The sequence below is a fragment of the Symphalangus syndactylus genome, chromosome 17 (genome assembly GCF_028878055.3).
Source record: "Symphalangus syndactylus isolate Jambi chromosome 17, NHGRI_mSymSyn1-v2.1_pri, whole genome shotgun sequence".
NCBI classification, from domain to species: Eukaryota; Metazoa; Chordata; class Mammalia; order Primates; family Hylobatidae; genus Symphalangus; species Symphalangus syndactylus.
Genome location: NC_072439.2, coordinates 35,092,435 through 35,119,448, shown reverse-complemented (window position 1 = coordinate 35,119,448; position 27,014 = coordinate 35,092,435). Strand labels below are relative to the sequence as shown.

Below are 27,014 nucleotides of genomic sequence, written 5' to 3'. Positions count from 1 at the left end.
GTGAAGGGGTCTTAACCCTCCTCATTTTGTGTCCGTTTAAATAGTCATTACCCCTCTGGCCAGAACTGTGGATTGGAACAACAAGCAAATAAAAATTTAGCTACAAATTTCAATTATCTCAGTTACACAACCTCTACTACCAAGTATAACGAAAAAAATCTAGCCACATGGTTCCTTAAGCATGATTCCAAATCAATTAAAAAAAATTAAAATTATCCTGAGAAGCTCAGGCACAGCAGCTCATGCCTGTAATCCTAGCACTTTGGGAGGCTGAGGCAGGTGGATCACTTGAGCCCAGGAGTTCGAGACCAGCCTGGGCAACATGGCAAAACCCATCTCTACAAAAAATACAAAAATCAGCTAGGCATGGTGGTGCATGCTTGTGGTCCCAGCTACTTGGGAGGCTGAGGTGGGAGGATCACTTGGGCTTGGGAGGTGGAGGTTGCAGTGAGCTGAGATTGAACCACTGCACTCCAGCCTGGGCAACAGAGTGAGACCCTGTCTCAAAATAAATAAATAATAAAAAACAAAATAACATTATCCTGAGATGTGGACAAGAAAAATTACCACCTTATTGGAGCAGATACTCAAATTTGGACCATGGTGGAAAAAGCCAATTAATGTTAATGTAAATTTTAAGTAACCATATATGGCTGAGTAGGAAAAAGCAGTCCAGCCCAGGCACAGTGCCTCATACCTATAATCCCAGCACTTTGGGAGGCCAAGGTGAGAGAAGCACTTGAGCCCGGGGCAACATAGGAAGACCTGATCTCTTCAAAAAAATTTAAAAAAATTAGCAGGCCATGGTGGCATGCACCTGTAGTCCCAGCTACTCAGGAGACTGAGGTAGGAGGATAACTTGAGCTCAGGAGGTCAAGGCTGCAGTGAGCTGTGATCACGCCACTGCACTCCAGCCTGGGTGACAGGGCGAGACACTGTCTAAAATAAAATTTTTAAAAGCAGTCCAGCCTCGATGTGGTGGCTCACATCTGTAATCCCAGCACTTTGGGAAGCCGAGGCAGGTGGATTGCTTGAGCTCAGGAGTTCGAGACCAGCCTGGCCAACATGATGAAACCCTGTCTCTACTAAAAATATAAAAATTACCCAGGTGTGGTGGCACATGCCTATAATCCCAGCTACTTAGGTGACTGAGGGATGAGAACTGCTTGAACCTGGGAGGCGAAGGTTGCAGTAAGCCGAGATGGTACCACTGCACTCCAGCCTGGGTGATAAAGCAAGACTCTGTCTCAAAAAACAAAACAAAACAAGCAGTCCATATAGCTCCTCACTTCTGACAGAATATGGCAATTCTTCAAATACAGGTTTCTGGGTAATTTACCAGCAGTACTCTCATCAGATAAAATGTTAAGCCTTTTGATTATACAACCTTTTTTTTTTTTTTTGAGAAAGAGTCTCGCTCTGTTGCCCAAGCTAGAGTGCAGTGACGCAATCTCGGCTCACTGCAAGCTCCACCTCCCGGGTTCAAGCCATTCTCCTGCCTCAGCCTCCCGAGTAGCTGGGACTACAGGCGCCTGCCACCAAGCCCGGCTAATTTTTTTTTTGTATTTTTAGTAGAGACAGGGTTTCACCTTGTTAGCCAGGATGGTCTCGATCTCCTGACCTTGTGATCCGCCCATCTTGGCGTCTCGGCCTCCGAAAGTGCTGGGATTACAGACGTGAGCCACCGCGCCCGGCCTTGATTATACAACTTTTAAGGTAACATGTTTCTTTAGTGGCACTGCAACACAAACCCTCTATGTATCACAAATTCAGAATACTTGGAAACAGAGAGGTAGTGAGGACCACACCATAAATCACCCTGTCTTTAAGAGATCAAATTAGGGCTGGGCGCAGTGGCTCATGCCTATAATCCCAGCATTTTGGGAGGCCAAGGCAGACAGATTGCTTGAGGTCAGGAGTTTGAGACCAGCCTGACCAACACGGCAAAACCCCATCTCTACTAAAAATACAAAAATTAGGCAGGCATGGTAGTAGGCACCTGTAATCCCAGCTACTTGGGAGGCTGAGGCAGGAGAATCGCTTGAACCCAGGAGGCGAAGATTGCAGTGAGCCAAGATCGCGCCACTGCACTCCAGGTGAAAGAGACTCTGTCTCAAAAAAAAAAAAAAAAAATCAAATTGAGAGGAACTACTTCCTTTTCATCTAAGAGCCGTCCTCTCTCTGCTGGATGAAATAACTTGTGCTTTGGCCAGTATTAGCTTTAATGCTTTTTGTTGAGATTATTTTTCTCTTGTAGACATTATTCAGCAGGTTTGGCCCTCAGTGATGGCAGAAAGCCTCATTTGATTCCTAGCCCAGGGTCACAGGCCCATGGTCTTACAGTAAGTAATTCAGAACTGTGTAAACAAATGGTTAAGTCATGTTTATATATATATATATATTTTTTTTTTTTTTTTTTTTTTAGAGACGGAGTCTTGCTCTGTCACTCAGGCAGGAGTGCAGTGGCTCGATCTCAGCTCACTGCAACCTCTGCCTCCCAGGTTTAAGCGATTATCCTTCCTCAGCCTCTTAAGTAACTGGACTGCAGGCATGCGCCACCACGCCCAGCTAATTTTTGTATTTTTAGTAGAGATGGGAGTTCGCCATGTTAACCAGGCTAGCCTCAAACTCCTGACTCCAAGCAATCCGCCTGCCTTGGCCACCCAAAGTGTTGGGATTATAGGTGTGAGCCACTGCACCCGACCTTTATATATTTTCTACCTCAAATTTATCTTTTTTTCTGATATGTAGTACTATAATTTGGCTTAATAGCAATCCATTCTGAAGCATAATTCCCATTTAACACCAATAATTGGTATCAGTTAAGGATCTCTGACATTCCAGGAGTTCAAGACCAGCCTGGCCAACACAGCAAAACCCCGTTCTACTAAAAATACAAAAATGGGCCAGGCGCAGTGGCTCATGCCTGTAATCCCAGTACTTTGGGAGGCCGAGGCAGGCGGATTACCTGAGGTCGGGAGTTCGAGACCAGCCTGACCAACATAGAAAAACCCTGTCTCTACTAAAAATATAAAATTAGCCAGGTATGTTGGCACATGCCTGTAATCCCAGCTACTTGGGAGGCTGAGGCAGGAGTATCGATTGAACCCGGAGGCGGAGGTTGCGGTAAGCCGAGATTGTACCATTGCACTCCAGCCTGGGCAACAAGAGACTTTGTCTCAAAAAAATAAAAAATAAATAAATAAATAATAAAAATACAAAAATTAGCCAGGCATGGTGGTGGGCACCTGTAATCCCAGCTACTCGGGAGGCTGAGACAGGAGAATCACTTGAACCCAGGAGGCGGAGGTTGCAGTGAGCTGAGTGAGATCGCGCCACTGTACTCCAGCATGGGCAACAAACGGCAAAACACTGTCTCAAAAAAAAAAAAAAAAACAAGATCTCTGACATTCACGGTTTGGGAATATGCAGTCTTGCCATCCTATCTTCCACACAAATTCAAGTCACTGGCGAAGAAACACAACTGTAAAGTGAAGCCAAATCTCTCTCACCATTTCATTAGGAACATTAAATCACCACAGGAATCTGTTGCCCCAATGATCTTTTCTGGTTCCAGTCCTCTCTCAAAGCCCCGAGCGATATCATTGCTCTGCTATAAATAGAAGATAAAGAAAGGTTACAGCTTGTGGAAAGAGTAAAGAAACTCCCTGCTTCTAGGCTCAACAAAACATAACCTAAGTTAATAGCTCCTGATATCATTTCTTTCACAAATTCAGAACAATTTTTAGAACTTAATACTAAGTACTGACAGTGACAATGAAGTGACAGTGATGCCAAGAGATATTTTTGTAAGATGTGATTATCTTTCCTGGAATTCCTCCAGAAGATTGGTGATGAACCCTGAAAGTCTCTAATGTCCTATAAGATACTCCGGAGTCAGAGGCACGGTGGCTCACGCCTGTAATCTCAGCACTTTAGGAGGCTGAGGCAGGCAGATCACAAGCTCAGGAGTTCAAGACCAGCCTGGCCAACATGGTGAAACCCCATCTCTACTAAAAATACAAAAAATTAGCCAGGCGTGGTGGCAGGTGCCTGTAACCCCAGCTACTCGGCAGGCTGAGGCAGGAGAATTCTTTGAACTTGGGATGTGGAGGTTGCAGTGAGCCGAGACCGCACCACTGCATTCCAGCCTGGGCAACACAGCAAGAGTCCGTCTCAAAAAAAAAAAAAAAAGAAAAGAAAAGGAAAGAAAAGAAAGATACTCTGGAGTCAACATCTAAGAATTCCTCTAATCCCACTCACTTGGAATCTCCTTAATATTGTAAATAAACTTCTGAAATGATAAAGAATACCATGTTTACCCTAACTGTATCTTTTCATTTTACAAACTTCAAATATACTACCTCTCTCTCAATCTTTATTTTTTTAGACTTTTAGTTTACCTTAACACTAAACAATAATTTTGACACATTTCACAGTCACCTGTATTTATGGAAGAATAGAGGTAAGAATTATGTAAGGCCAATACTATCAAATAGCAAAATTTCTGAGATCACAAACACCAATACCTATATGCTTGGTTAGAGAGAAGGCCCTGGTCAGTGCCTATCCCCTCTGGATGTAGATGATTGTTAGCATTAGAAGGCAGAACTGGACTGTGACTGAAAACAAAAACAAACAAACAAAAAAGAAAACAAAGACAAAAACAAAAAACTGGCCTGGTGCAGTGACTCATGCCTGTAATCCCAGCACTTTGGGAGGCTGACATAGGATTGCTTGAGACAAGGAATTGGAGACCAGCATGGGCAACTGTCTCTGCAAATTAGCTGGGCACAGTGGTGCACACCTGAAGTGTGCTACTCCGACTCAGGAGGCTGAGGTGGGAGGATCCCTTGGGCCCAGGAGTTCAAGGCTGCAGTGAGCTATGATCATGCCATTATGCTCCATGGTGGGCAACACAGTGAGAACCTGTCTCTTAAGAATGAAAAAATTTGATAATTCATGAGATGAGTATTGAAACTTGGTCTAAATGCAGTAATACAATCTAGACAAGGAGCATAGGTTCAAATCCATGTGTAGTAACACTGAAGAGAGCCAAAAAGCAAAATTTTATACAAGCCAGGTAATTTTTTTTTTTTAGACAGTCTCCCTTTGTTGCCTAGGTTAAAGTGCAGTGGCGCAATCTCAGCTCACTGCAACCTCCACCTTCCAGGTTCAAGTGATTCTCCTGCCTCAGTTTCCCAAGTAGCTGGGATTATAGGTGCCTGCCACCACCCCTGGCTAATTTTTTTTTTTTTTTTTTTTTTTTTTTGGAGACAGAGTCTGGATCTGTTGCCCAGGCTAGAGCACAGTGCCACAATCTCAGCTCACTGCAACCTCTGCCTCCTAGATTCAAGCGATTCTCCTGCCTCAGCCTCCTGAGTAGTTGGGATTACAGGTGCATGCCACTGCACCTGGCTAATTTTTCCATTTCTAGTAGAGACAGGGGTCTCACCATGTTGGCCAGGCTGGTCTCAAACTCCTAGCCTCAAGTGATCCACATGCCTCAGCCTCCCAAAGTGCTGGGATTACAGGTGTCAGCCACTGCACCCGGCCCAAACTAGGTAATTTTAAAAAACTTTATTATGGAAGATAATGCTAGCCTCTCTAGTGGCAACACACAAAAAAAGATTTAGAGATGCCCAAATGAACTAAATCTCTACTGCCTGATTTTCATAATAAAATCTCTTTGATCTTATGTTCACCTGCTTTCCTCTGAGACATACAAAGCATTTGGGGTCTGGGTGGTCCCCAAAGATACCAAAATCCACAATTGGAAGGAAATTCCACGCGTGGATCAATGAGAGATACTGACTTTAAAAAACACAGCCTCTTTTGGGGGCGCTTAAGGGGAAGAAGTTCCCAGATGTGCACACAGCTGCTCACAGCTGGAATGCTGGCGCATGGACTAAGTTGTAAATCATAACTGGCAACTGAAAACAGTTTGCTACATAGGGAGGGAAGAGGAGGCGAATGGAAGAAAAACGTTCAAGCTGCTCAAAAGGAGCCGGGGCGAAGAAAATGCTAAAATCATCATACAGGCAGTAATCTTAAATCAGGCATAATGCAAACTAACAAATTTCTTCTCCAGTGGTCTTAAGAAAGAAACGCAATCCCCTCCTATACCTTTAAAACATACAATCACCTATCTTTCCAGCTGTCTACCTGACAGCAGCCAGTACTGCTAAGAATGCTATCAGGGGCCCCAGATTAACATTATGATGTAAGGGCCATGTGGGGGTTGTTTTCAAGGTCAGCACCTTCAGAACCTGGCCTAGGAACAAAACTCTCTACACTGGCCAGTGGCTCTAAGCCAGATTATTCAGACTGCTCCTTTTTAAAAATGACAGAGGCCAGGTGTGGTGGCTCACGCCTGTAATCACAACACTTTGAGAGGCCGAGACAGGTGGATCACAAGGTCAGGAGATTGAGACCATTCTGGCTAACATGGTGAAACCCCATCTCTACTAAAAATACAAAAAATTAGCCAAGCATGGTGGCATGTGCCTGTAGTCCCAGCTACTAGGGAGGCTGAAGCAGGAGAATCGCTTGAACCCAGGAGGCGGAGGTTGCAGTGAGATCGTGCCACTGCACTCCAGCCTGGGCAACAGAGTGAGACTATGTCTCAAAAAAAAAAAAAAAAAAATTCTAATTTTACTGGTCTGGGGTGTATCTTAGGCACTGGAGATTTTTTTTTTTTAATATACCCCCGCCCCCGGTGATTATAATGTGTAGCCAGGGTTGAGAACTAATGCTCTAGAAAGGAATAAATCTAATTAGAATGAAGATACATAGGGATGATTGTGGCAGCTACTCTGGAAGGCTGGAAGATTCCGAAGTAGACTTACACTTTTATTAAATGTAAAGTGTATGATACATCCTTCACCACAAAAGGCTTCATAATCTTGAAATAATAAAAGGAGTGGAAGCTGGGGGCGGGAGGAGGTGGTAGAGTGTGCGTATTTATGCGCCCACACATAGATGAAAAAAGAGAGGCAATAACAGCGCTTATGCTACTTACTTGAGAGCTAAAGATCAGAAGGATTAAAGCAACTAAATCAAACCAAAATTTCATAAATACACTTCCCAAACTGAGGAAGATTCAAAAGACAAAAATTAATTTTGTACGCCAAGTATGTAGAAATAATAGATCAAGAGAATATAAATGCCACTGAACTGTACATTTTGAAATTGTTAATTGAGCCAGGCATAGTGAATGGCTCACACCTGTAATCTCAACACTTTGGGAGGCCAAGGCAGATGGATCACCTGAGTTAGGGAGTTCAAGACCAGCCTGACCAACATGGAGAAACACCCTCTCTACTAAAAATACAAAATTAGCTGGGCATGGTGGTGCATGCCTGTAATCCCAGCTGCTCTGGAAGGCTGAGGCAGGAGAATCACTTGAACCCAGGAGACGGAGGGTGCGGTGAGCCAAGATCATGCCATTGAACTCCAGCCTGGGCAACAAGAGTGAAACTCCGTCTCAAAAAAATAAATAAATAAAAAATAAAAATAAAAATACAAAAATTAGCAGACTATGGTGGCACATAACTGTAATCCCAACTACTCAGGAGGCTGAAACAGGAGAATCACTAGAACCCAGGAGCTGAAGGTTGCAGTAAGCCGAGATCACGCCCATGCACTCCAGCCTGAGTGAAAGAGCAAGACTATCTCAAAAAATAAATAAATAAATAAAATATTTAATTGTATATTATATGATTTTCACTGCAAAAAAAAAGATTATCAAGGATTGAAAGCAAATGCTATCATTGGAACAAAAGAAAGGGCTGGGCGTGGTGGCTCACGCCTGTAATCCCAACACTTTGGGAGGCCAAGGCTGGTGGATCACGAGGCGAGGTAAGGGGTTTGAGACCAGCCCGGCCAACATGGTGAAACCCCGTCTCTACTAAAGCTACAAAAAATTAGCCGGGCATGGCGGCGTGTGGCTGTAATCCCAGCTACTTGGGAGGCTGAGGCAGGAGAATCGCTTGAACACAGGAGGTGGAGGTTCCAATGAGCCAAGATCGCACTATTGTACTCAAGCCTGAGCAACAGAGCGATATTCTGTCTCCAAAAAAAAAAAGAAAAAAGGAAGTGAAGTGGTAAACATTTCAAAGCCCCGACTGGGCATGGTGGCTCACATCTGTAATCTCAACACTTTGGGAGGCTGAGGCAGGCGGATCACAAGGTCAGGAGTTCAAGACCAGCCTGACCAACATGGCGAAACCCCGTCTCTACTAAAAATACAAAAATTATCGAGACCATCCTGGCTAACATGATAAAACCCCGTCTCTACTAAAAATAGAAAAAAATTAGCCAGGCGTGGTGGCGGGTGCCTGTAGTCCCAGCTACTCAGGAGGCTGAGGCAGGAGAATGGCGTGAACCTGGGAGGCGGAGCTTGCAGTGAGCAGAGATAGCGCCACTGCACTCCAGCCTAGGTGACAGAGTGAGACTCCATCTCAAAAAAAAAAAAAAAAAAAAAAAAATCAGCCAGGCGTGGTGGCACGTGCCTGTAATCCCAGCTACTACTGAGGCATGAGAATCGCTTGAAGCCAGGAGGCGGAGATTGCAGTGAGCTGATATCGAGCCACTGCACTCCAGCCTGGGCAACAAAGCAAGACTCTGTCTCAAAACAAAACAAAACATTTCAAAGCCCCTTTCTATTCTTAAAAAATTGACCAATGATCCTCCTTCTCTACGATAACTAAGTCTTCTACTTATGGAGAAGGCAGAGGAGTGGCTTAACATGTTACAAAGATTTAATTTTGCCCCCATAATACAATTCAGTGGCCACAAATTACATTTCTCACTTAGCCAGGAGAGGGAGCTGTAATCAACATACCTCCCTGGAAGCTCTTTTGTTCCACAATTTACCTTATAGGTCCATCCTTACAATAGAAATAAACAAAATATGATACTTTCATTTATTATTATTATTTTGGTGGCAAAAGAATAGTTTGTGGGGAAAAAGGGAAAGGAAGCTTACCTCTCTCTTTTTTTTAGATTTGATATCATCAGCACTGTTTGAGAAATTGGATTTCCTCTTGTTACTTTCTGACTTCTCCCTGGGTTTATTATTTTCACCCTCCTTCATCTTCTTATACTTTTTCATAAATTCAGAAATTAGCTCAGGGCAATCCAAGTTTTTCTCAGGTTCCCAAGTATTGTGCTCCCTGGGTAAGAAAAACAGGAAAATTAGAAAAAAAAAGGGGGGCGAGGGTAGTAAAGAATGAGGAAAAAAATCCAATGCCTTATTTTAAAGAGGACATTCAGACAAAAAGGACAGAGAAACCCTATGTTTTAAAACAGATAACAAATTTGATCCTAGATTTCTACCCAGGAAAAATGAAAAAAATAAAATAAAATAAAAAAGCCCACACAAAGACTTATTTACAATTGTTTACAGCAGCATTTTAATAGCCAAAAACAGAAAACAAATTCAAATGTTCATCAATGGATGGTGACATGGAAAAACAAAATGTGGTATATCCATACAAAGGAATATTATCCAACAACAATAAACAAAATATTAAAACATGCTACAACTTGGAAGAACCCCAAAAACATTATACTAAGTGAAAGAAATAAGACACAAGATACTACATACTGTCTAATTCCATTTACATGAAATGTCTGGGAAAGACAAATTTATAGAGACAGAAAGCAGATCAGCGGGGCACGGTGGCTCACACCTGTAATCCCAGCACTCTGGGAGGTCAACGCAGGCAGATCACTTGAGGTCAGGAGTTTGAGACCAGCCTGGCCAACACAGTGAAACCGTGTCTCTACTAAAATTACAAAAATTAGCTTGGTGTGGTGGTACACATCTGTAGTCCCAGCTACTCGGGAGGCTGAGGCAGGAGAATCGCTTGAGCCCGGGAAGGGGAGGTTGCAGTGAGCTGAGATTGCGCCACTGCACTCCTGCCTGGGAGAAAAAGCCAGACTTTGTCTCAAAAAAAAAAATAGCAGATCAGTGATTGCCTGGGGCTGAGGGAGTTGTAATTAACTACAAATGGGAATCAAGAGAATTTCGGGGGACACGAAAATGTTCTGAAACTGGATCATAGTGGTGGTTGCATAGCTCTATAAATTTACTACAAATCATTTAATTGGAGCCAGGCACAGTGGCTAACGCCTGTAATCCCAGCACTTTGAGAGGCACTCAGGAGTTCGAGACCAGCTTGGTCAGTATTGCAAAACCCTGTCTCCACTAAAAATACAAAAATTAGCTGGGCTTGGTGGTGCACACCTGCAGTCCCAGCTACACAGGAGGCTAGGGCAGGAGAACTGCTTGAATCTGGGAGGCTGCGGTTGTAGTAAGCCAAGATTGCACCATTGCATTCCAGTCTGGGCAACAGAGTGAGACTCCATCTCAAAAAAAAATAATAATAATAATTTAATGGGGCTGGGCACAGTGGCTCACACCTGTAATCTCAGCACTTTGGGAGGCCAAGGTGAGCAGATCACTTGGGCCCACCAGTTCAAGACCAGCCTAAGCAATATAGCAAGACTCTGTCTCCACAGAAAATTTAAAAATTACTCAGGCATGGTGGCTTGCACCTGTAGTCCCAGCTACTTGGGAGGCTGAAATGAGAGGATCCCTTGAGCCCAGAAAGTTGAGGCTGCAGTGAACCGTGATTGCACCACTGCACTCCCACTTGGGTAACAGAGTGAGATACTGTCTCAAAAAAAAAAAAAAAAAAAATTACTGAATTGTACAATTTTTTTTTTTTTTTTTGAGATGGAGTCTCACTCTGTCTTGCAGGCTGGAGTGCAGTGGTGTGATACTGGCTCACTGCAACCTCCGTCTCCTGGGTTCAAGCGATTCTCTGGCCTCAGCCTCCCCAGTAACTGGAATTACAGGCATGCACCACCAATTTTTGTATTTTTAGTAGAGACGGGGTTTCACCATGTTGGCCAGGCTGGTCTCGAACTCCTGACCTCAAGTGATCCGCCTGCCTCGGCCACTCAAAGTGCTGGAATTACAGGTGTGAGCCACCGCATCCAGCCTAAATTGTACAGTTTCAATGGGTGAATTTTATGGTGTTTAAATTATACCTCGATAAAGCTATTTAAAAACCCAAATTTCAGCCAGGCACGGTGGCTCATGCATGTAATCCCAGTACTTTGGGAGGCTGAAGCAGTTGGGCATGGTGGCGCCTGCCTGTAATCCCAGCTACTCAGGAGGCTAAGGCGGGAGAATCGCTTGAACCCGGGAGGCAGGAGGTTGTGGTGAGCTGAGTTCGAGCTATTGCACTCCAGCCTGGGCAACAGAAGTGAAACTCCATCTCAAAAAAAAAAAGGTTTCTTTAGATGGGAATGATTTGAACACATGCCATAATAACCTGACTCAAGTAGAAAGCAGAAAGATGGAAAAATCTGAGCTATTTACTCTTGACCTAAACAACTTTCTACAAAAGGAACATAATATTGAGATAAAATTTATTTCTAAACCATTTGAGCTAATATGGGAAAGTTTCTCCTTTATATCCCTTCTCTCAGCAGAAAAAAAATTCCTCAGCCTGGCACGGTGGCTCACGTCTCTAATCCCAGCACTTCGGGAGGTAGAAGCAGGTGGATCACCTGAGGTCAGGAGTTCGAGACCAGCCTGGCCAACACGATGAAACCCCATCTCTACTAAAAATACAAAATTTAGATGGGCGTGGTGGTGGGCACCTATAATCCCATCTACTCGGGAGGCTGAGGCAGGAGAATCGTTTGAACCCGGGAAAGGGAGGTTGCAGTGAGCCAAGATCATGCCATTGCACACCAGCCTGGGCAATAAGAGTGAAACTCGTCTCAAAAAAAGAAAAGAAGTCAAGAAAAAAAATTCCTCACACAGTAACTTTCCCCAAAACCTACAGACCATATAGTTTACCATCCCAGAGGAAATTAATATACCAATATCAAAAGGTGTACCAAGACTATTACACAAGCCGAATAGACTTGGGGGTTGGGAAGAGTCTGTTGATAGGAAAGCCAGTCCTATAATGCGATTATCCCTTTTCCTAACACTTTGGTACTGCTGCTTCTACTTCAGTTTCCACCCAAAAGACAACACAGTATGATTTAAAAAGAGCCTGGGTTGGCCAGGGACAGTGATTCACACCTATAATCCCAGCACTTCAAGAGGCCAAGGCAGGCAGATCGCTTGAACCCAAGAGTGCGAGACCAGCCTGGGTAACACGGTGAGACCCTGTCTCTATTTTAAAGATAAAAAGGCAGGGCACGGTGGCTCATGCCTGTAATCTCAGCACTTTGGGAGGCTGAGGCGGGTGAATCACAAGGTCAGGAGTTCGAGACCAGCCTGGCCAACATGGTGAAACGCCAGCTCTACTAAAAATACAAAAAGTTAGCTGGGCATGGTGGTGGGCACCTGTAATCCCAGCTACTCGGGAGGCTGAGGCAGGAGAATCACTTGAACCCGGGAGGCGGAGGTTGCAGTGAGCTGAGATCGTGCCACTGCACTCCAGCGTGAGCAACAGTGACAGACTCTGTCTCAAAAAAAAAAAAAAGATAAAAATATGTAAAAATTTAAATTAAAAAAATAATTAAAGTTTTGGAAGAGGCAAGGGTCTTGCTATGTTAACCAGACAGGAGTGCAGTGGCTATTCACAGGCATGATCCTACGAATGCTCAAAACGGGAGTTCTGACCTGCTCTGGTTCACTCCTCCTTAGGCAACCTGGTGGTCCCTCACTCCTGGGAGGTCACTGTATTGATGCCAAACTTAATGCAGACACGTGATCGGTTTAGTGCACTACAGCCCAGAATTCCTGGACTCAAGCAATCCTCCCACTTCAACCTCCCTAGTAGCTGGGACTACAGGTACACACCACCATGCCTGGACTCTAAATGCTTTTATGAGAATCAAAGAGAGCACAAGAGGTAGAATCTGATCACTGTCTAGCACAAAGTAGGCATTTAGTTATAGACAATGCTGATTTGTTCCAGTCTTTTATGAAATCCAGAGTATTGCCGGGCGCGGTGGCTCACGCTTGTAATCCCAGCACTTTGGGAGGCCGAGGCGGGTGGATCACGAGGTCAGGAGATCGAGACCACGGTGAAACCCCGTCTCTACTAAAAATACAAAAAATTAGCCGGGCATGGTGGCGGGCACCTGTAGTCCCAGCTATCAGAGAGGCTGAGGCAGGAGAATGGCGTGAACCCGGGAGGTGGAGCTTGCAGTGAGCCGAGATTGCGCCACTGCACTCCAGCCTGGGCGACAGAGCAAGACTTCGTCTAAAAAAAAAAAAAAGAAATCCAGAGCATTTCTGAAAAAGGACCAATGTTTAATTTGTCTACCCCAAACCTTATCTTTTCCCCTTTCATCTATGGTAAGGTACCAGTAGCTCAACGACAGAAAAAGAGCTTCAAGTATCTTTCAAACACCCAAATATTTCCAGTGGTGATTCAATGGGCCCAATAAACATCTTCAAAATCTTCTGGTGTTACTTTAGTTCCTATCTGTTAGTGCTCTAGAGGTCTCTCAAAACTTAACAGTTCTTATCTCTAGTAGAAGCTGTGATACCACTCCTCTCTAGAAACAGAGGGCATCTTCTGATTGTTGTGCTACCCATACTTGCACTCTGGGTGCTAGAGATGCTAAGCATCCTGCAATGCATGAATGATCCCACCTACAATGCCAATAATTCTCCAGATGAGAAACCTTGATTCATGTAATGAAATAACCTCCGGTATGTTTCAAAGGTTTCTGACACATAGCCTTTATCCAAAAGTATTGGTAAACCACTGTATCTTTTAGTGTATTTAGGTCCCATATTGCAGAGCTGTGCCATCCAATATGGTAACCACTAGCCACATGTGCCTATTTGAAATGCAGCTAGTTTGAATGGAGATGCACTATAAAGTATAAAATATATCCCAGATTTTCAAGTCTTAGCACTCACACACAAAAAAATTTCATTAATAACTTTTGTACTGATTAACGCTGAAATAGTATTTTTCATGTATTAGGTTAAATAAAATATTACTAAAATTAATTTCACAGCCGGGCACGGTGGCTCACGCCTGTAATCCCAGCACTTTGGGAGGCCAAGGCAGGTGGCTCACTTGAGCCTGGAAGTTCGAGACCAGCCTGAGTGACATGACAAAACCGTGCCTCTACTAAAAACAGTCACTGAGGCTGGAGTGCAGTGGCGTGATCTTGGCTCACTGCAACCTCCGCCTCCTGGGTTCAAGTGATTCTCCTACCTCAGCCTCTGGAGTAGCTGGGATTACAGGGACCCGCCACCACATCTAATTTTTTTATTTTTAGTAGACGGGGTTTCGCCATGTTGGCCAGGCTGGTCTCAAACTCCTGACCTCAGGTGATCCGCCCGCCTCAGCCTCCCAAACTGCTGAGATTAGAGTGCAAGCCACCGTGCCTGGCCTTATAAGCACTACTGTTTATCCTTATTTCACTGAGGAGATAAAATGATTAAGGAAATTAGCCAAGGCCATCCAGTTTGTATCATAAGTGGTGGAGTTAGAATCTGGACCCAGGCAGGCCGGGCGCGGTGGCTCACGCTTGTAATCCCAGCACTTTGGGAGGCCGAGGCGGGCGGATCACGAGGTCAGGAGATCGAGACCACGGTGAAACCCCGTCTCTACTAAAAAATACAAAAAATTAGCCGGGCGTGGTGGCGGGCGCCTGTAGTCCCAGCTACTCGGAGGCTGAGGCAGGAGAATGGCGTGAACCCGGGAGGCGGAGCTTGCAGTGAGCCGAGATTGCGCCACTGCACTCCAGCCCGGGCGACAGAGCGAGACTCTGTCTCAAAAAAAAAAAAAAAAAAAAAAGAATCTAGACCCAGGCAATCTGACTCCCGAGTCTGTGCTCCTAACCAATTCATTATACTGCCTTTCAAAAGCAGTATCATTAGAACGTAAGCTCCACAAGCGGAGAGATTTTGTTTTCTTTACTGCTGTGTCTTCTAACTCTTAGGAAGAGTGCAGGAGGGGGAAGAAAAAGACAAAGATGCTTGTGATTCCTAAGGAAGTAAACCAAACGTATCTATCTCTACAGAGTCCCAACGCCTGGGGAAAAAAAGGAACTTACTCAGAAAAGCCTTTCCACTTCAGTAGATATTCCACTTGTCCCTTAACCACGCGCCTGTCTAGCACCTTCTCCACAACGTACTCCTCCTCATCCTCTGAAGAAGAACTGTCAGCTGTCCGCTTGGTTTTCTTTCCCATGTCGCACACCGTTCCACCTGAAAGACTAAGGCCACCGGGTCCCTGCAAAGGCAAAGGGCAAAATGGTTAGAATCCATGTGAGGAGTTAAAAACTTTTCTTGATGGGATGAAAAGGGGATAACACTAAGTTGCCATGTGCCCTGCTCTTGAGTCTCAAATCATTCTACAGATGAGTCCTAAGAGTTTAATTTAAAAATGAATCAGTCTTCACTTCCTCAACTACAACCTTCTCTTCAGCTAAAGAGACCAAAACTATTAGAAGGCACAACTGTCTAACTCTTCTATTTCAGATTCCAAAAGACTAGTAGTGCGGTATGTTATTCCTGGCTATGTTTATAACGTTTACAAGCCAGGAACTCAAACAGAAATGTGCAAAATCTTCAGTTAAATGAACCAAGATAAAATTAAAACCTTTTTCTCCAAGGTGAATAAGAGTCTTTATAAAAATGAAAAAAGAAAAGCCACTAAAATATGAGTTTTCTGTGCTCTGAGCATCTTGCCCAGTCTCTTACCAGAACACAAAAAAGGCTTGCTCAGGCATCTTTCACCACATTTTCAGTGACTTGGTACATTTCCCTTAAACAAATTGAGCTTGTCCCTTCAAAGCATCCATCAGCTCACAAAAGCAAGGCTGACATCTCAAACACACTAATCTTCTTTTTTAGAAAGCTAATTTGGGGATGGGAGGGAGGCAGAAAGGAGAAAAAATTTTTCAGTCCTAAAATTCAAAATTAGTCACTAGATTGTTCAGTAATTCCCAAGATGCAACTAACCCAAATAGTTAAGAAGGTACCTCTCCCTCTTAACTGAAGTTGACTCAGGGCCAAAGGAAGAGGAGGAGGAAAAAGAAGTCTGGCCCCAGACTCAGCATCAACATGAAGTCTCCTCAAAATACAGAGGAACCATTCATAGGCCCAAGGAAAGCTGAAGCAAGGAAACACAAATGGAAATTGAGTTAAGCTCAGAAATATGCACACCAGGGGGTACTCAACAGAGAATCTAGTTTTAAAAATTCCTGTGTTATTGTTCCATAATCATTTTTAAGAATTCTTCCTTAACCATGCTAAATGGTGCCTACAGTCTGGATTAGAGAGTAGCAGAAATTGTTTTCTTAGCTGAAATCCATTATTATTTTCCTGTAATCTTTAAAGATGTTTATCAGCACCCTCTAAATATTTCCACCCTGAACAGAAAACCACTGGGTCAGGGAGGGCCCACTACTAATCTCAGAATGATGTTCAAGTCACATAAAAAGCGGCAATTATCAATTCACTTCAAATTAGCAAAATTTTAAAGTTATTACAAGAATATATAGTTGGAAACCATATCTCCAGAACTTACTAGCAATAGGTCTGCCCACCTAAAAAACTGCCTATACCCATTACTGCCCTATAAGACTAAGTTTTTATTAAAATACTCTATTTGGAAGAGGAGGTAGTAGCAAAATGTAGGTGCAGGGGGTTAAAATAATTTTTCCATTAATTTAGAAGAGTCCTAAGCTTCAAGAAAATATCTTATGTGGTTTATTTAAAATAAAACAGCCTCCGACCTCACCAGAGACAGGAAATGTCATATTCCAGGGAGAGTACCCCACCCCCACCCCCACTCACCTTGGAATTTCCGGGAGCTGAGCAGTTTAGGTCAGAGCGCTGGGGTTAAAACCAGCCCCATGTTAGATGCATGCAGTTAAGCATTGTGGCTATGGCCTCCCCTGCCTCACCAGGAAAAACAAGGATTTACATGTGTTCTTCATTTTGAGGGAGAGAAAAGGAAAATCTCCCTTTACACCTTCATGCAGAAGAGGAGCCCCAAAGGTATAAAATGAATGGGGGTTCCCTCCTTTACCTACCGGATCGCCCCAGTTCTTTCTTTCCCTCTGGGCTAACAGGAGGGGCCTCCCCTCCCAGGTCTGGGTCTTGGCGGGCTGGCAGCTCCCCCGCCCCCACCCAGCTGCCTGGGCGCCACTGCGCAGCTGTCCCAGTCCGTTGCCATAGCAACTGGCAGCAGTACTACACTAAGGGGGAGAAGCAAATGGAAAAGTTAAAAGGCTTAACTTTCCTTTTCAGTGAAGACTGGGTGGAGAAGTTGGAAGGTACCTCTCTTGGCCTTAAGGCTAAGGCATTCAGAGCTCAAGGGAATTACTTCTTAGGTTTTAAATCCAGTATTTATGCTTATTCCTCTAACAGCACTGTGAATTAATCAATAACATTTTAAGATCATCTAACAAGATTACAGCTCAATTGAAGGGGGGAGGGGAAAGGCTCGATCCTTCTACAACACGATCAGTACAAACCACCCATCACTTAATCCAGCCCACCAGAGCACTTTGGGCAATCCCATTTTACCATCTGTCACAGAACAGTTAATTAAAATTGCTTGAGGGAAAAATAACAGGAAACAGGGGTGGAGAAGTATTTTAAAGACACTATATAACTTTCCTTCTTTGGGGGGATTACTAGAGACAAAATCCAAAGACATGAAGCACTACCAAAACAACAACCAAAAAAAAAACCTTTTAACTAAAATTAGAGGTGGAGGGCCAGGCGCAGTGGCTCATGCCTGTAATCCCAGAACTTTTTGGGAGGCCAGGGCGGGGGCAATCATTTGAGGTCAGGTGTTCGAGACTAGCCTGACCAACGTGGTGAAACCCCATCTCTACTAAAAATACAAAAAATTAGCCAGGCATGGTGGCAGGCGCATATACTCCCAGCTCCTCAGGGGGCGGAGGGAGGAGAAATCGCTTGAACCCAGGAGGCAGAGGTTTCAGTGAGCCTAGATCCACCCCTGCACTACAGCCTGGGCGACAAGAGTGAGACTCTGTCTCGAAAAAATAAAACAAAATAAATTTAGGTGGAAAAAAATTCCTAAGCAGCTTAAAAAAAAAAAAAAAGGAGAGCAGTTCTGCCACAACCTAATGGTTGATAAATTAAAACCACTTCTAGGTTGTTCTATAATGTTATAAAACAGATTTTTAAATAATTATTCATCACCTGATACATTATTAATGTACAACTCTCTGTATCAGTATGTCTAATACTTGAGAAAAGGAGTACTGGGATAAATAAAAAAGATATATATAGACTTGAAATACTATAAGTTTTCCATTCTTCTGGCTTTAAAGAACATTTTAGAGAGCTCCAAAACTCTACTCTGCTTTATAGATGTGGAACTTTAAAGCCAGAAGTGGCTGCCATAGGAGAGTAAGAAAAAGGGACAATCAAAAGCAAAGAACTCAGCTGAGCCAGGCATGGTGGCTCACACCTGTAATCCCAGCACGTTGGGAAGCCGAGGCGGGTGGATTACCTGAGGTCAGGAGTTCGAGACCAGCCTGACCAACATGGTGAAACCCCATCTCTACTAAAAATACAAAAATTAGCCAGGCATAGTAGCACTTGCCTGTAATCCCAGCTACTTGGGAGGCTAAGGCAGAAGAATCGCTTGAACCTGGGAGGCAGAGGTTGCAGTGAGCTGAGACTGCGCCACCGCACTCCAGCCTGGGCAACAAGAGAGAAACCATATCAAAAAAAAAAACAGAACTCGAGAAGAAGCACAATGGTGACTATCATGGCTGTCAAACAGAAGAAACCATAGCGTGTAAGACCAAAGTAGAAATTTTTTTTTCTTTTTTTTTTTTTTGAGACGCAGTCTCGCTCTGTCACCAGGCTACAGTGCTGTGGCGTGATCTCGGCTTACTGCAACCTCCAACTCCCTGGTTCAAGAGATTCTCCTGCTTCAGCCTCCCGAGTAGCTGGGATTACAGGCATGCGCCACCACGCCCAGCTAATTTTTGTATTTTTAGTAGAGATGGGGTTTCATCGTGTTGGCCAGGATGGTCTCGATTTCCTCATCTTGTGATCCGCCCGCCTGGGCCTCCCAAAGTGCTGGGATTACAGGCACGAGCCACTGCACCTGGCCAGAAATTTTTTAATTACAAAAGATTTCCTCAGATTTGAATGGATCATCAGCAAACCTCTGATTAAAAATGGCATTTTTCAATTCTTCTTACCTTTTGTTTTAAACTTTTCATAATTAAGGGATATGAAAACAATACCAAACATTTGAATAGGATCCTGACTCTGATTAACTTGCCATGTGTTATCTTGAGTAAATAAATTTCCTGTCTAACCCCGGCATCATTTAAACGGGCTAAATAAATCTGTACTACCTGCCCTACCTACCTCCTAGGGAAAAAGTGAGTTTATGTTGAAACCAAAGATCTATTAAGTCCCCCAAAGAGAACCTTCTGTAAAAATATGTCAGGGCTGAATACAACAGCAGAAGAAAATATGTGACCTTCCAAATTCCTAAGCTAATAAACCATATCACATGCAGTAACTCCTGCAGCTCAACACGTTAGTAGATAGCAAGAAAAAGAGGAACAGTGTCTTTGTTAACTAGGCACTGGAAAACGAATAAACCTTCAGAGAACAGAGTAGGTATGTTCTCTCTCAAGGGCAAAATACTTATTCCTTAAAACTCAGACAAACTTTAAAGATGGCAGAATGAAAAGACTAATAGTAACTCTGTGAAGGAATAAGGAACAGGAAAGAATGACAGCAATACTAACATTTTGGTGAAACCTTTCAGAGAAAGAAAAGTGAATTTAATGAGGAAAGAGACAAAAATATTCTGGTGTCCACCCCTCCCCACAAAACATCAGGAAATAAAGATTGAGTTCAATTCCCTCCTTTCCACCCTTAAGAACTGCCTAAAGAGCACGTGGGCTAAGGTCCTTTTCTTTTTGGGAAATGGGTTTTGTAACCACTGACAAATCGAATTGGGCCTGATGCCAGGAGTCAGAGTCCAACCATAATATTCTTTAAAGGATGGCATGCAATTGTCTTGTAAATCTCCTAGACAGTCACAGATCAGAAGCTGGCAAGGATGACGACATAGTTCTGATGGAATGTGTCTTATCTTAACCTTGAAGTTACAGATCTGCTCAGGAGCAGCAGTAAGAAATGAGAAATGCACTCAGACATCGGAGGGGACATAATTCTCTCTTAGACAGTGCGACCCAGAGTATTAGGGTCAAATGAAACACAAAGCCAGTCAAACAATTTAAGGGCTAGAGCCTGGACCAGATAAAGCATCAAGACTGGTGGTTCACACTGAGCTTAGGAGGAGGGAGCTTTCGAGCATGAGAAATGAGACATGGCTGGCAGGATGATGGAGTGATTAAGGTAGAATCCCAATACCATGACAAAGGAAAAGAAGATGAGCCTCTGAACACAACCTTATACTTGTGGAAATCTCCAAGGGAAAGGGTGAGCAGCTTCTCAAATTTCTAGAGTCTTTCAGGCATAACAGCTCTCAGCCTTCTCTCTTAAATATACATAGGAACTATCTGGTAAAGCTACCAATAACTATAGATAGATTACAGCACCTAAGGCCCACTGAGATGAGAAAAGAGGCTGGGTGCGGTGGCTCACGCCTGTAATCCCAACACTTTGGCAGGCCGAGGCGGGCAGATCTCCTGAGGTCAGGAGCTCCAGACCAACCTGGCCAACATGGTGAAACCCTGTCTCTACTAAAAATACAAAAATTAGCCAGGCGTGGTGGCAGGCGCCTGTTATCTCAGCTACTTGGGAGGCTGAGGCAGGAGAATCACTTGAACCCAGAATGTGGAGGTTGCAGTGAGCCAAGATAGAGCCATTGCACTCCAGCCTGGGCAACAAGGGCAAAACTCTGTCTCAAAAAAAAAAAAAAAAAAGGAAAAAAAACTTATCAGTCCCCAGCAATTACAGAGAGGGCATCACAAGCAAGCTAGGGCAACCCAGAAAAACAAGAGGTAGGCCAGCACAGTGGCTCTCGCCTGTAATCCTAGCACTTTGGGAGGCCAAGGCAGGTGGATCATGAGGTCAGGAGTTTGAGACGAGCCTGGCCAACATGGTGAAACCCCATCTCTACTAAAGACACAAAAAAATTAGTGAGGCGTGGTGTAATCCCAGCTACTTGGGAGGCTGAGGCAGTTACGCACCTGTAATCCCAGCTACTCAGGAGGATGAGGCAGGAGAATTGCTTAAACAGGAGGCGGAGGTTGCAGTGAGCTGAGATCGCGCCACTGCACTCCAGCCTCGGCAACGGGGCAAGACTCCATCTCAAAAAAAAAAAAAAAAAAAGAAAAAGAAAAAAAGGCCAGGCACGGTGGCTCACAAGGTCAGGAGATCGAGACCATCCTGGCTAACATGGTGAAACCCCGTCTCTACTAAAAATACAAAAAATTAGCCAGGCGTGGGTGGTGGGCACCTGTAGTCCCAGCTACTCGGGAGGCTGAGGCAAAAGAATGGTGTGAACCCAGGAGGCGGGGCTTGCAGTGAGCCGAGATTGCACCACTGCACTCCAGCCTGGGAGACAGCGTGAGAATCCATCTCAAATAAAAAAGAGGTAATGGTTAGCCCTCGGCATTAACCATTTAATCCTAGAAGAACCCACATAGGGTCCCTGGTATCTGTCTGCTTTGTCCAGTTCAGGTTCTACTCTCATCCCTCCAGTCATTACTTTTCTGAGACAGGGACTCGTTCTGTTGTTCAGGCTGTAGTGCAGTGGCGCAGACAGTTTATTGCAGTCTCAAACTCCTGGACTCAAGCAATCCTCTCACCTCAGCCTCCTGAGCAGCTGGGACCATGGGGGCACGCCACCATGCCTGGCTACATTTTATTATTTTTTGGTGAGATGCAGTCTCACTGTGTTGCCCAAGCTGGTCTCAAACTCCTGGGCTGAAGCAATCCTCCTGCCTTACCCCCACAAAGCAGTCACTACTTCTCAATACCAATTCTGGTGGCTTTTCTTTTATCTTGTTATAGTCATTTTATTTTCATCACCACTTATGAGCAAAAGTACACATAATTCTACATCTTTCACTAAGCTTTCTTTTTATTAAGGATGAAAGCCAGCCGGGCACAGTGGCTCACGCCTGTAATCCCAGCACTTTGGGAGGCCAAGGTGGGTAGATCACCTGAGGTGAGGAGTTTGAGACCAGGCTGGCCAACATGGCAAAACCCCGTCTCTACTAAAAATACAAAAATTAGCCAGGTGTGGTGGCAGGTGCCTGTAATACCAGCTACTGGGGAGGTTGAGGTAGGAGAATCGCTTGAATCTGGGAGGTAGAGGTTGCGGTGAGCCAAGATTGCGCCACTGCACTCTAGCCTAGGAGACAAGAGTGAAACTGTCTCAAAAAAAAAAAAAAAAAAAAAAAAAGAAAGAAAGCCAATTGGTAAGCTGCCTCACTGAACTACCCACTCAATTATTTAAAGATGGTAATCAAACCAAATGTCAAGATGCATAATCAATGAGCTCTCCATTGTAGAGTTTCAACATAAATTCTGTAAGCCCCCTAACTAGGCAAAATCCTTTAGGAAGTAAGCCAGGGTTAAAGAGCAGAAGAGAGTGTATATGCAGAGCTCCCTATCACATGGATTAATTAAATATGCCATTGATGAGTGGTTGCAGTTGGCCCAGACTTGCGAAATTCCCACTTCTCCTTAAGGCCCTTAGGTGAAGATTAAATTGTCAGCTACAGCACTGTCTTCAAGGCATCCTCTGTATAGCCTTATTGCAGCAAATAAAACAGATGAAGATAAACCAAACTTACAGAAACATTTTAATCTGCTCTATGTTCTTTGCTCTTTATGGAGCTTGAAGTACTGATGGTTTTAGGTATGTAACAGAAACAGCATAAAACTAAAATACCCTCTATAAAGACGTTTTCTTGCAGTGGATTTATGATTTCCAAAGTATTAGCCATGTGGCATTTTAACAAAAACACAGCATAGAGATGCACATTACAGCTGTCCTGGCTGTCTCAGGTTTTGTTAAATGGGCTGATAACTATCACTCCACCTCCACCAAAAGCCCATGAGCACCCAATTCAAGAGGAGTTAAAAGCTTTTTAAATGTCTATTTAAGAGACTAGATTAGGAAAGAGTTGAAGAGAAAGATTAACTATGGTAGTTAACACCCCTATCATTAACAAGCCACATATAGACAACACAAACTTTATTAATAGAAGAGAGCATGGAGGCAAGAAATGTTCTCCCATTGGCTAGCATAGCTCTAGTTTATGATCCTTTAAAAATCAGGCCAAGAGGCTGGGCACAACGGCTCACAGCTGTAATCCCACCACTTTGGGAGGCTGAGGCAGGCAGATCACTTGGCGTCAGGAGTTCAAGACCAGCGTGGCCAACATGGTGAAACCCCATCTTTACTAAAAATACAAAAGGTAAGGCGGTCCACATCTATAATCCCAGCTACTCAGGAGGCTTAGGCAGGAGAAGCACTTGAACCTGGGAGGTGGAGGTTGCAGTGAGCGGAGATGGTGCCACTGCACGCCAGCCTGGGCAACAGAGGCAGACTCTGTCTTAAAAAAAAAAAAAAAAAAAAAAAAAAAAAAAAATCAGGGGAAACCTCCTGCTACAGTGAGCAAGCGAGTAAAGGGCCTTTTGTTCTTTTAGATAAAAACGGCTGCGTGCGGTGGCTCACCCTGTAATCCCAGCACTTTGGGAGGCAGATCACCTGAGGTTAGGAGTTCAAGACTAGCCTGGCCAACATGGCGAAACCACGTCTACTAAAAATACAAAAATTAGCCGGGCGTGGTGGTGGGCGCCTGTAATCCCAGCTACTCAGGAGGCTGAGGCAGGAGAATCACATGAACCCGGGAGACGGAGGTTACAGTGAACCAAGATTGCGCCATTGCACTCCAGACTGGGCGACAGAGCGAGACTTCATCTCGAACAAACAACAAAAAAAATACAAGGGTATCCTTGGCAGCTCCTGGGCCATGTATTATGATCCTGACCAATTTCTCTCTGTGAGAATTTAAAAGCTGTAAAAAAAATACATAATGAGTGATGACAGGAGAAACAAACCCACACCAGAAGTTATCGAACCTTGCAGGTCTTTTCAAGTGTCTCTATTGACATTTAAGTTGAGTTACTATGCCACAATATCATAAAAGTGTGCTCTACACTTCAGCTATATTGATAGTTAAATGCAAAGAAAGGCTTCAGATAAATGGCTAAAGGGATGGACAATCTCAGACCACTCAGCTCTTCAAGTGAGTGTTTTGATGTGTTACATGAGATTTTTCTGACTCCCTTTTTGTCCAGTTTCCAACTACATTCCCAATTCAAATCTTATGCCAAAGACATGATTAATATAGTAATTCTGATCTTTGTTCTAAAATTGGTTGATTATGGGATACTCCTTGAGGGCCTAAAAAGTGTCAAGCATTGCATGAGCACAGTCTATTCCAGTTTTCAATTTTAAGGCAAGGATTTTTGAAGTTTCTCCTTGGTCAAGTTAGCACCTTCTCCAAAGGCTGTTATAGAAAAGGTAAAAGGTAACTTGTCAATAGTGGAAAGATCAGGACAGGAATAAGTACATGTGGGTCCTAACCCAACTAGATCATTAAAAGGTCAAATTGGACAACTTCATTGACTCTCATGGGTGTTAGTTATTAGCCCTACTTAAACATCTGTTGTGGGAAAAACAAGAAAATACTTGAAAAATATAAAGCAAATAGAAGTTAAATGATAGTAGATGAAGTTAAAAATAACTGTTTTGGGCCAGGCACAGTGGCTCACGCCTGTAATCCCAGCACTTTGGGAGGCTGAGGTGGGCGCATCACGAGGTCAGGAGAAAGAGACCATCCTAGCTAACACGGTGAAAGCCTGTCTCTACTTAAAGTACAAAACATCAGCCAGGCGTGGTGGCACGTGCCTGTAGTCCCAGCTACTCAGGACGCTGAGGCAGGAGAATCGCTTGAACCCCCCAGGAGGCGGAGGTTGCAGTGAGTCGAGATTGCACCACTGCACTCCAGCCTGGGTGACAGAGTGCACTCCAGCCTGGGTGACAGAGCAAGGCTCCGTCTCAAAATAAATAAATAACTGTTTTAAGCATCCCTGCTTCTGTTTTCTGGAAGAGTTTGTTGTATAAAATTGGTATTTCTTCCTAAAAGGTTTGGTAAAATTCTTCAGTGAAGCCATCTGGGCTCAGAGTTTTCTTTCTCTTTTGAGACAGAGATTGCTCTGTTGCCCAGGCTGGAGTGCAGTGGTGCAATCTCAGCTCACTGCACCCTATGCCTCTGGGATTCCAGCGATTCTCCTGCCTCAGCCTCCCGAGTAGCTGGGACTACAGGAGCACACCACCATGACTGGCTAATTTTTGTATTTTTAGTAGAGACGGGGCTTCACCATGCTAGCCAGGCTGGTCTTGAACTCACCTCGTGATCCGCCCACCTCAGCCTCCCAGAGTGCTGGGATTACAGGCATGAGCCATTGCGCTTGACTTGGGCCTAGCGCTTTCTTTGTGGGATCATTTCTATCTAAAAATTCCTTTTCCTTAATAGAGATAGGGCTAGTAAGGTTCTGACGTTTTCTTCTTTTTGCCTGTAGAGAGGTCTCATTATGTTTCCTGGGCTGGTCTTTAATTCTTGGCCTCCCAAAATGTTGAGATTACATGTGTAAGCCTCCATGCCCACCCAAGGTTCTGTATTTGAGTTTTGATAGTTTGTCTTCAAGGAAGTTACTAACTTCAACTAAGACACTGAATGTGTTCATATCGTTTTTCAAAATATTCCCTTATTATCTGTAGGATCAGTAGTAATATTCCTTAGTTCCTAATATTGTTAATTAGTATTTTTTCCTGATTTATCAATTTTATTGATCTTTTCAAAGAACTTTCCGTTTTTTTCTATTCTCTATTGTTCTATATCCCATTAATTGCTGCTTTTATCATTACTATTTTCTTCTATTTTGGATTTAATTTGTTCTTTTTCTAGGTTCATAGGGCTAAACCTGTCAGTGACCTGCTTTTGTTGTTAAAGTACTTAATGCTATAAATTTCCCTTTAAGCACTGCCTTAACTGCATCCCACAGTTTTGTTTTGTTTTGTTTTTGAGATAGGGTCTCTCTCACCCAGGCTCAAATGCAGTAGCAGGATCACAGCTCACTGCAGCCTTGATCTCCCAGGCTCCAGTAAGCGTCCCACCTCAGCCTCCCAACTAGCTGGGACTACTGGCGAACCACCACTCCTGGATACTTTTTTATTTTTTCTAGAGACTAGGTCTCACTATGTTGCCCAGGCTGGTCTTGAACTCCTGGGCTCAAGTGATCCTCTCGCCTCAGCTTCTCAAAGTGTTGGGTTTACAGGAATCAGTCACACCACCCAGCCTCATCCTAAAAGTTTTGATATATCATCTTTTCATTTTCATTCAGTTCCAAGTGTTAGTTTTCTTTGCAATTTCCTCTTTGTAGGTGGGTTACTTTGAAGTGTGTTGTGTAATTTCAAAATATTTAGGGATTTTTCTTGATGTTTTTGTTACTGATTTTTTATTTAATTGCACTATGATCAGGAAATAAACATACCTTGGCCAAGCACAGTGGCTCATGCCTGTAATCCCAGCACTTTGGGAGGCTGAGATGAGAGGATCACTTGAGCCCAGGGGTCTGACACCAATCTGGGCAACATAACGAGACCCTGTCTCTACAAAAAAGGAAAAAAGGATGGGTGGCTGAGCATGGTGGCACATGCCAGTGGTTCCAGCTTTTCAGAAGGCTGAGGCAGGAGATCACTTGAGCCCAGGAGTTTCAGGCTGCAGTGAGTTGACTGTGTCACTGCACTCCAGCTTGGGTGACAGAACAAGACCCTGTTTAAATTAAAAAAAAAAAAAAAAAAAAAAAACCTTTATGATTGAATCCTTTTGAATTTGAGACTTATTGACCCAGAAGATAAACTGTCTGTGTAAACGTTCCATGTGTACTTGAAAAGCACATGTATTCTGTTGTTGCTTGTACTACTCTATAAATGTCACTTATA

General features: G+C 43.8%; 1 protein-coding gene across 3 annotated transcripts in view; it reads right to left on the bottom strand.

Annotated features, from left to right (window-relative positions):
- CBX5 (chromobox 5) overlaps nucleotides 1–27,014 on the bottom strand; it is a 49,001-nt gene that overhangs the window by 12,296 nt on the left and 9,691 nt on the right. The window contains exons 1-4 of one of the 3 annotated variants that reach the window (XM_055251112.2): nucleotides 17,047–17,158; nucleotides 15,061–15,239; nucleotides 8,990–9,176; nucleotides 3,513–3,613 (exon numbers count right to left, since the gene is read on the bottom strand). In XM_055251112.2, the coding sequence (XP_055107087.1) occupies nucleotides 3,513–3,613; nucleotides 8,990–9,176; nucleotides 15,061–15,197 (425 nt within the window). In that variant the 5' untranslated portion in view covers nucleotides 15,198–15,239; nucleotides 17,047–17,158. Of the gene's footprint in view, nucleotides 1–3,512; nucleotides 3,614–8,989; nucleotides 9,177–15,060; nucleotides 15,240–17,046; nucleotides 17,159–27,014 lie in introns of those variants that run through there. The other 2 variants (XM_055251111.2, XM_055251114.2) reach the window with 2 other exon arrangements.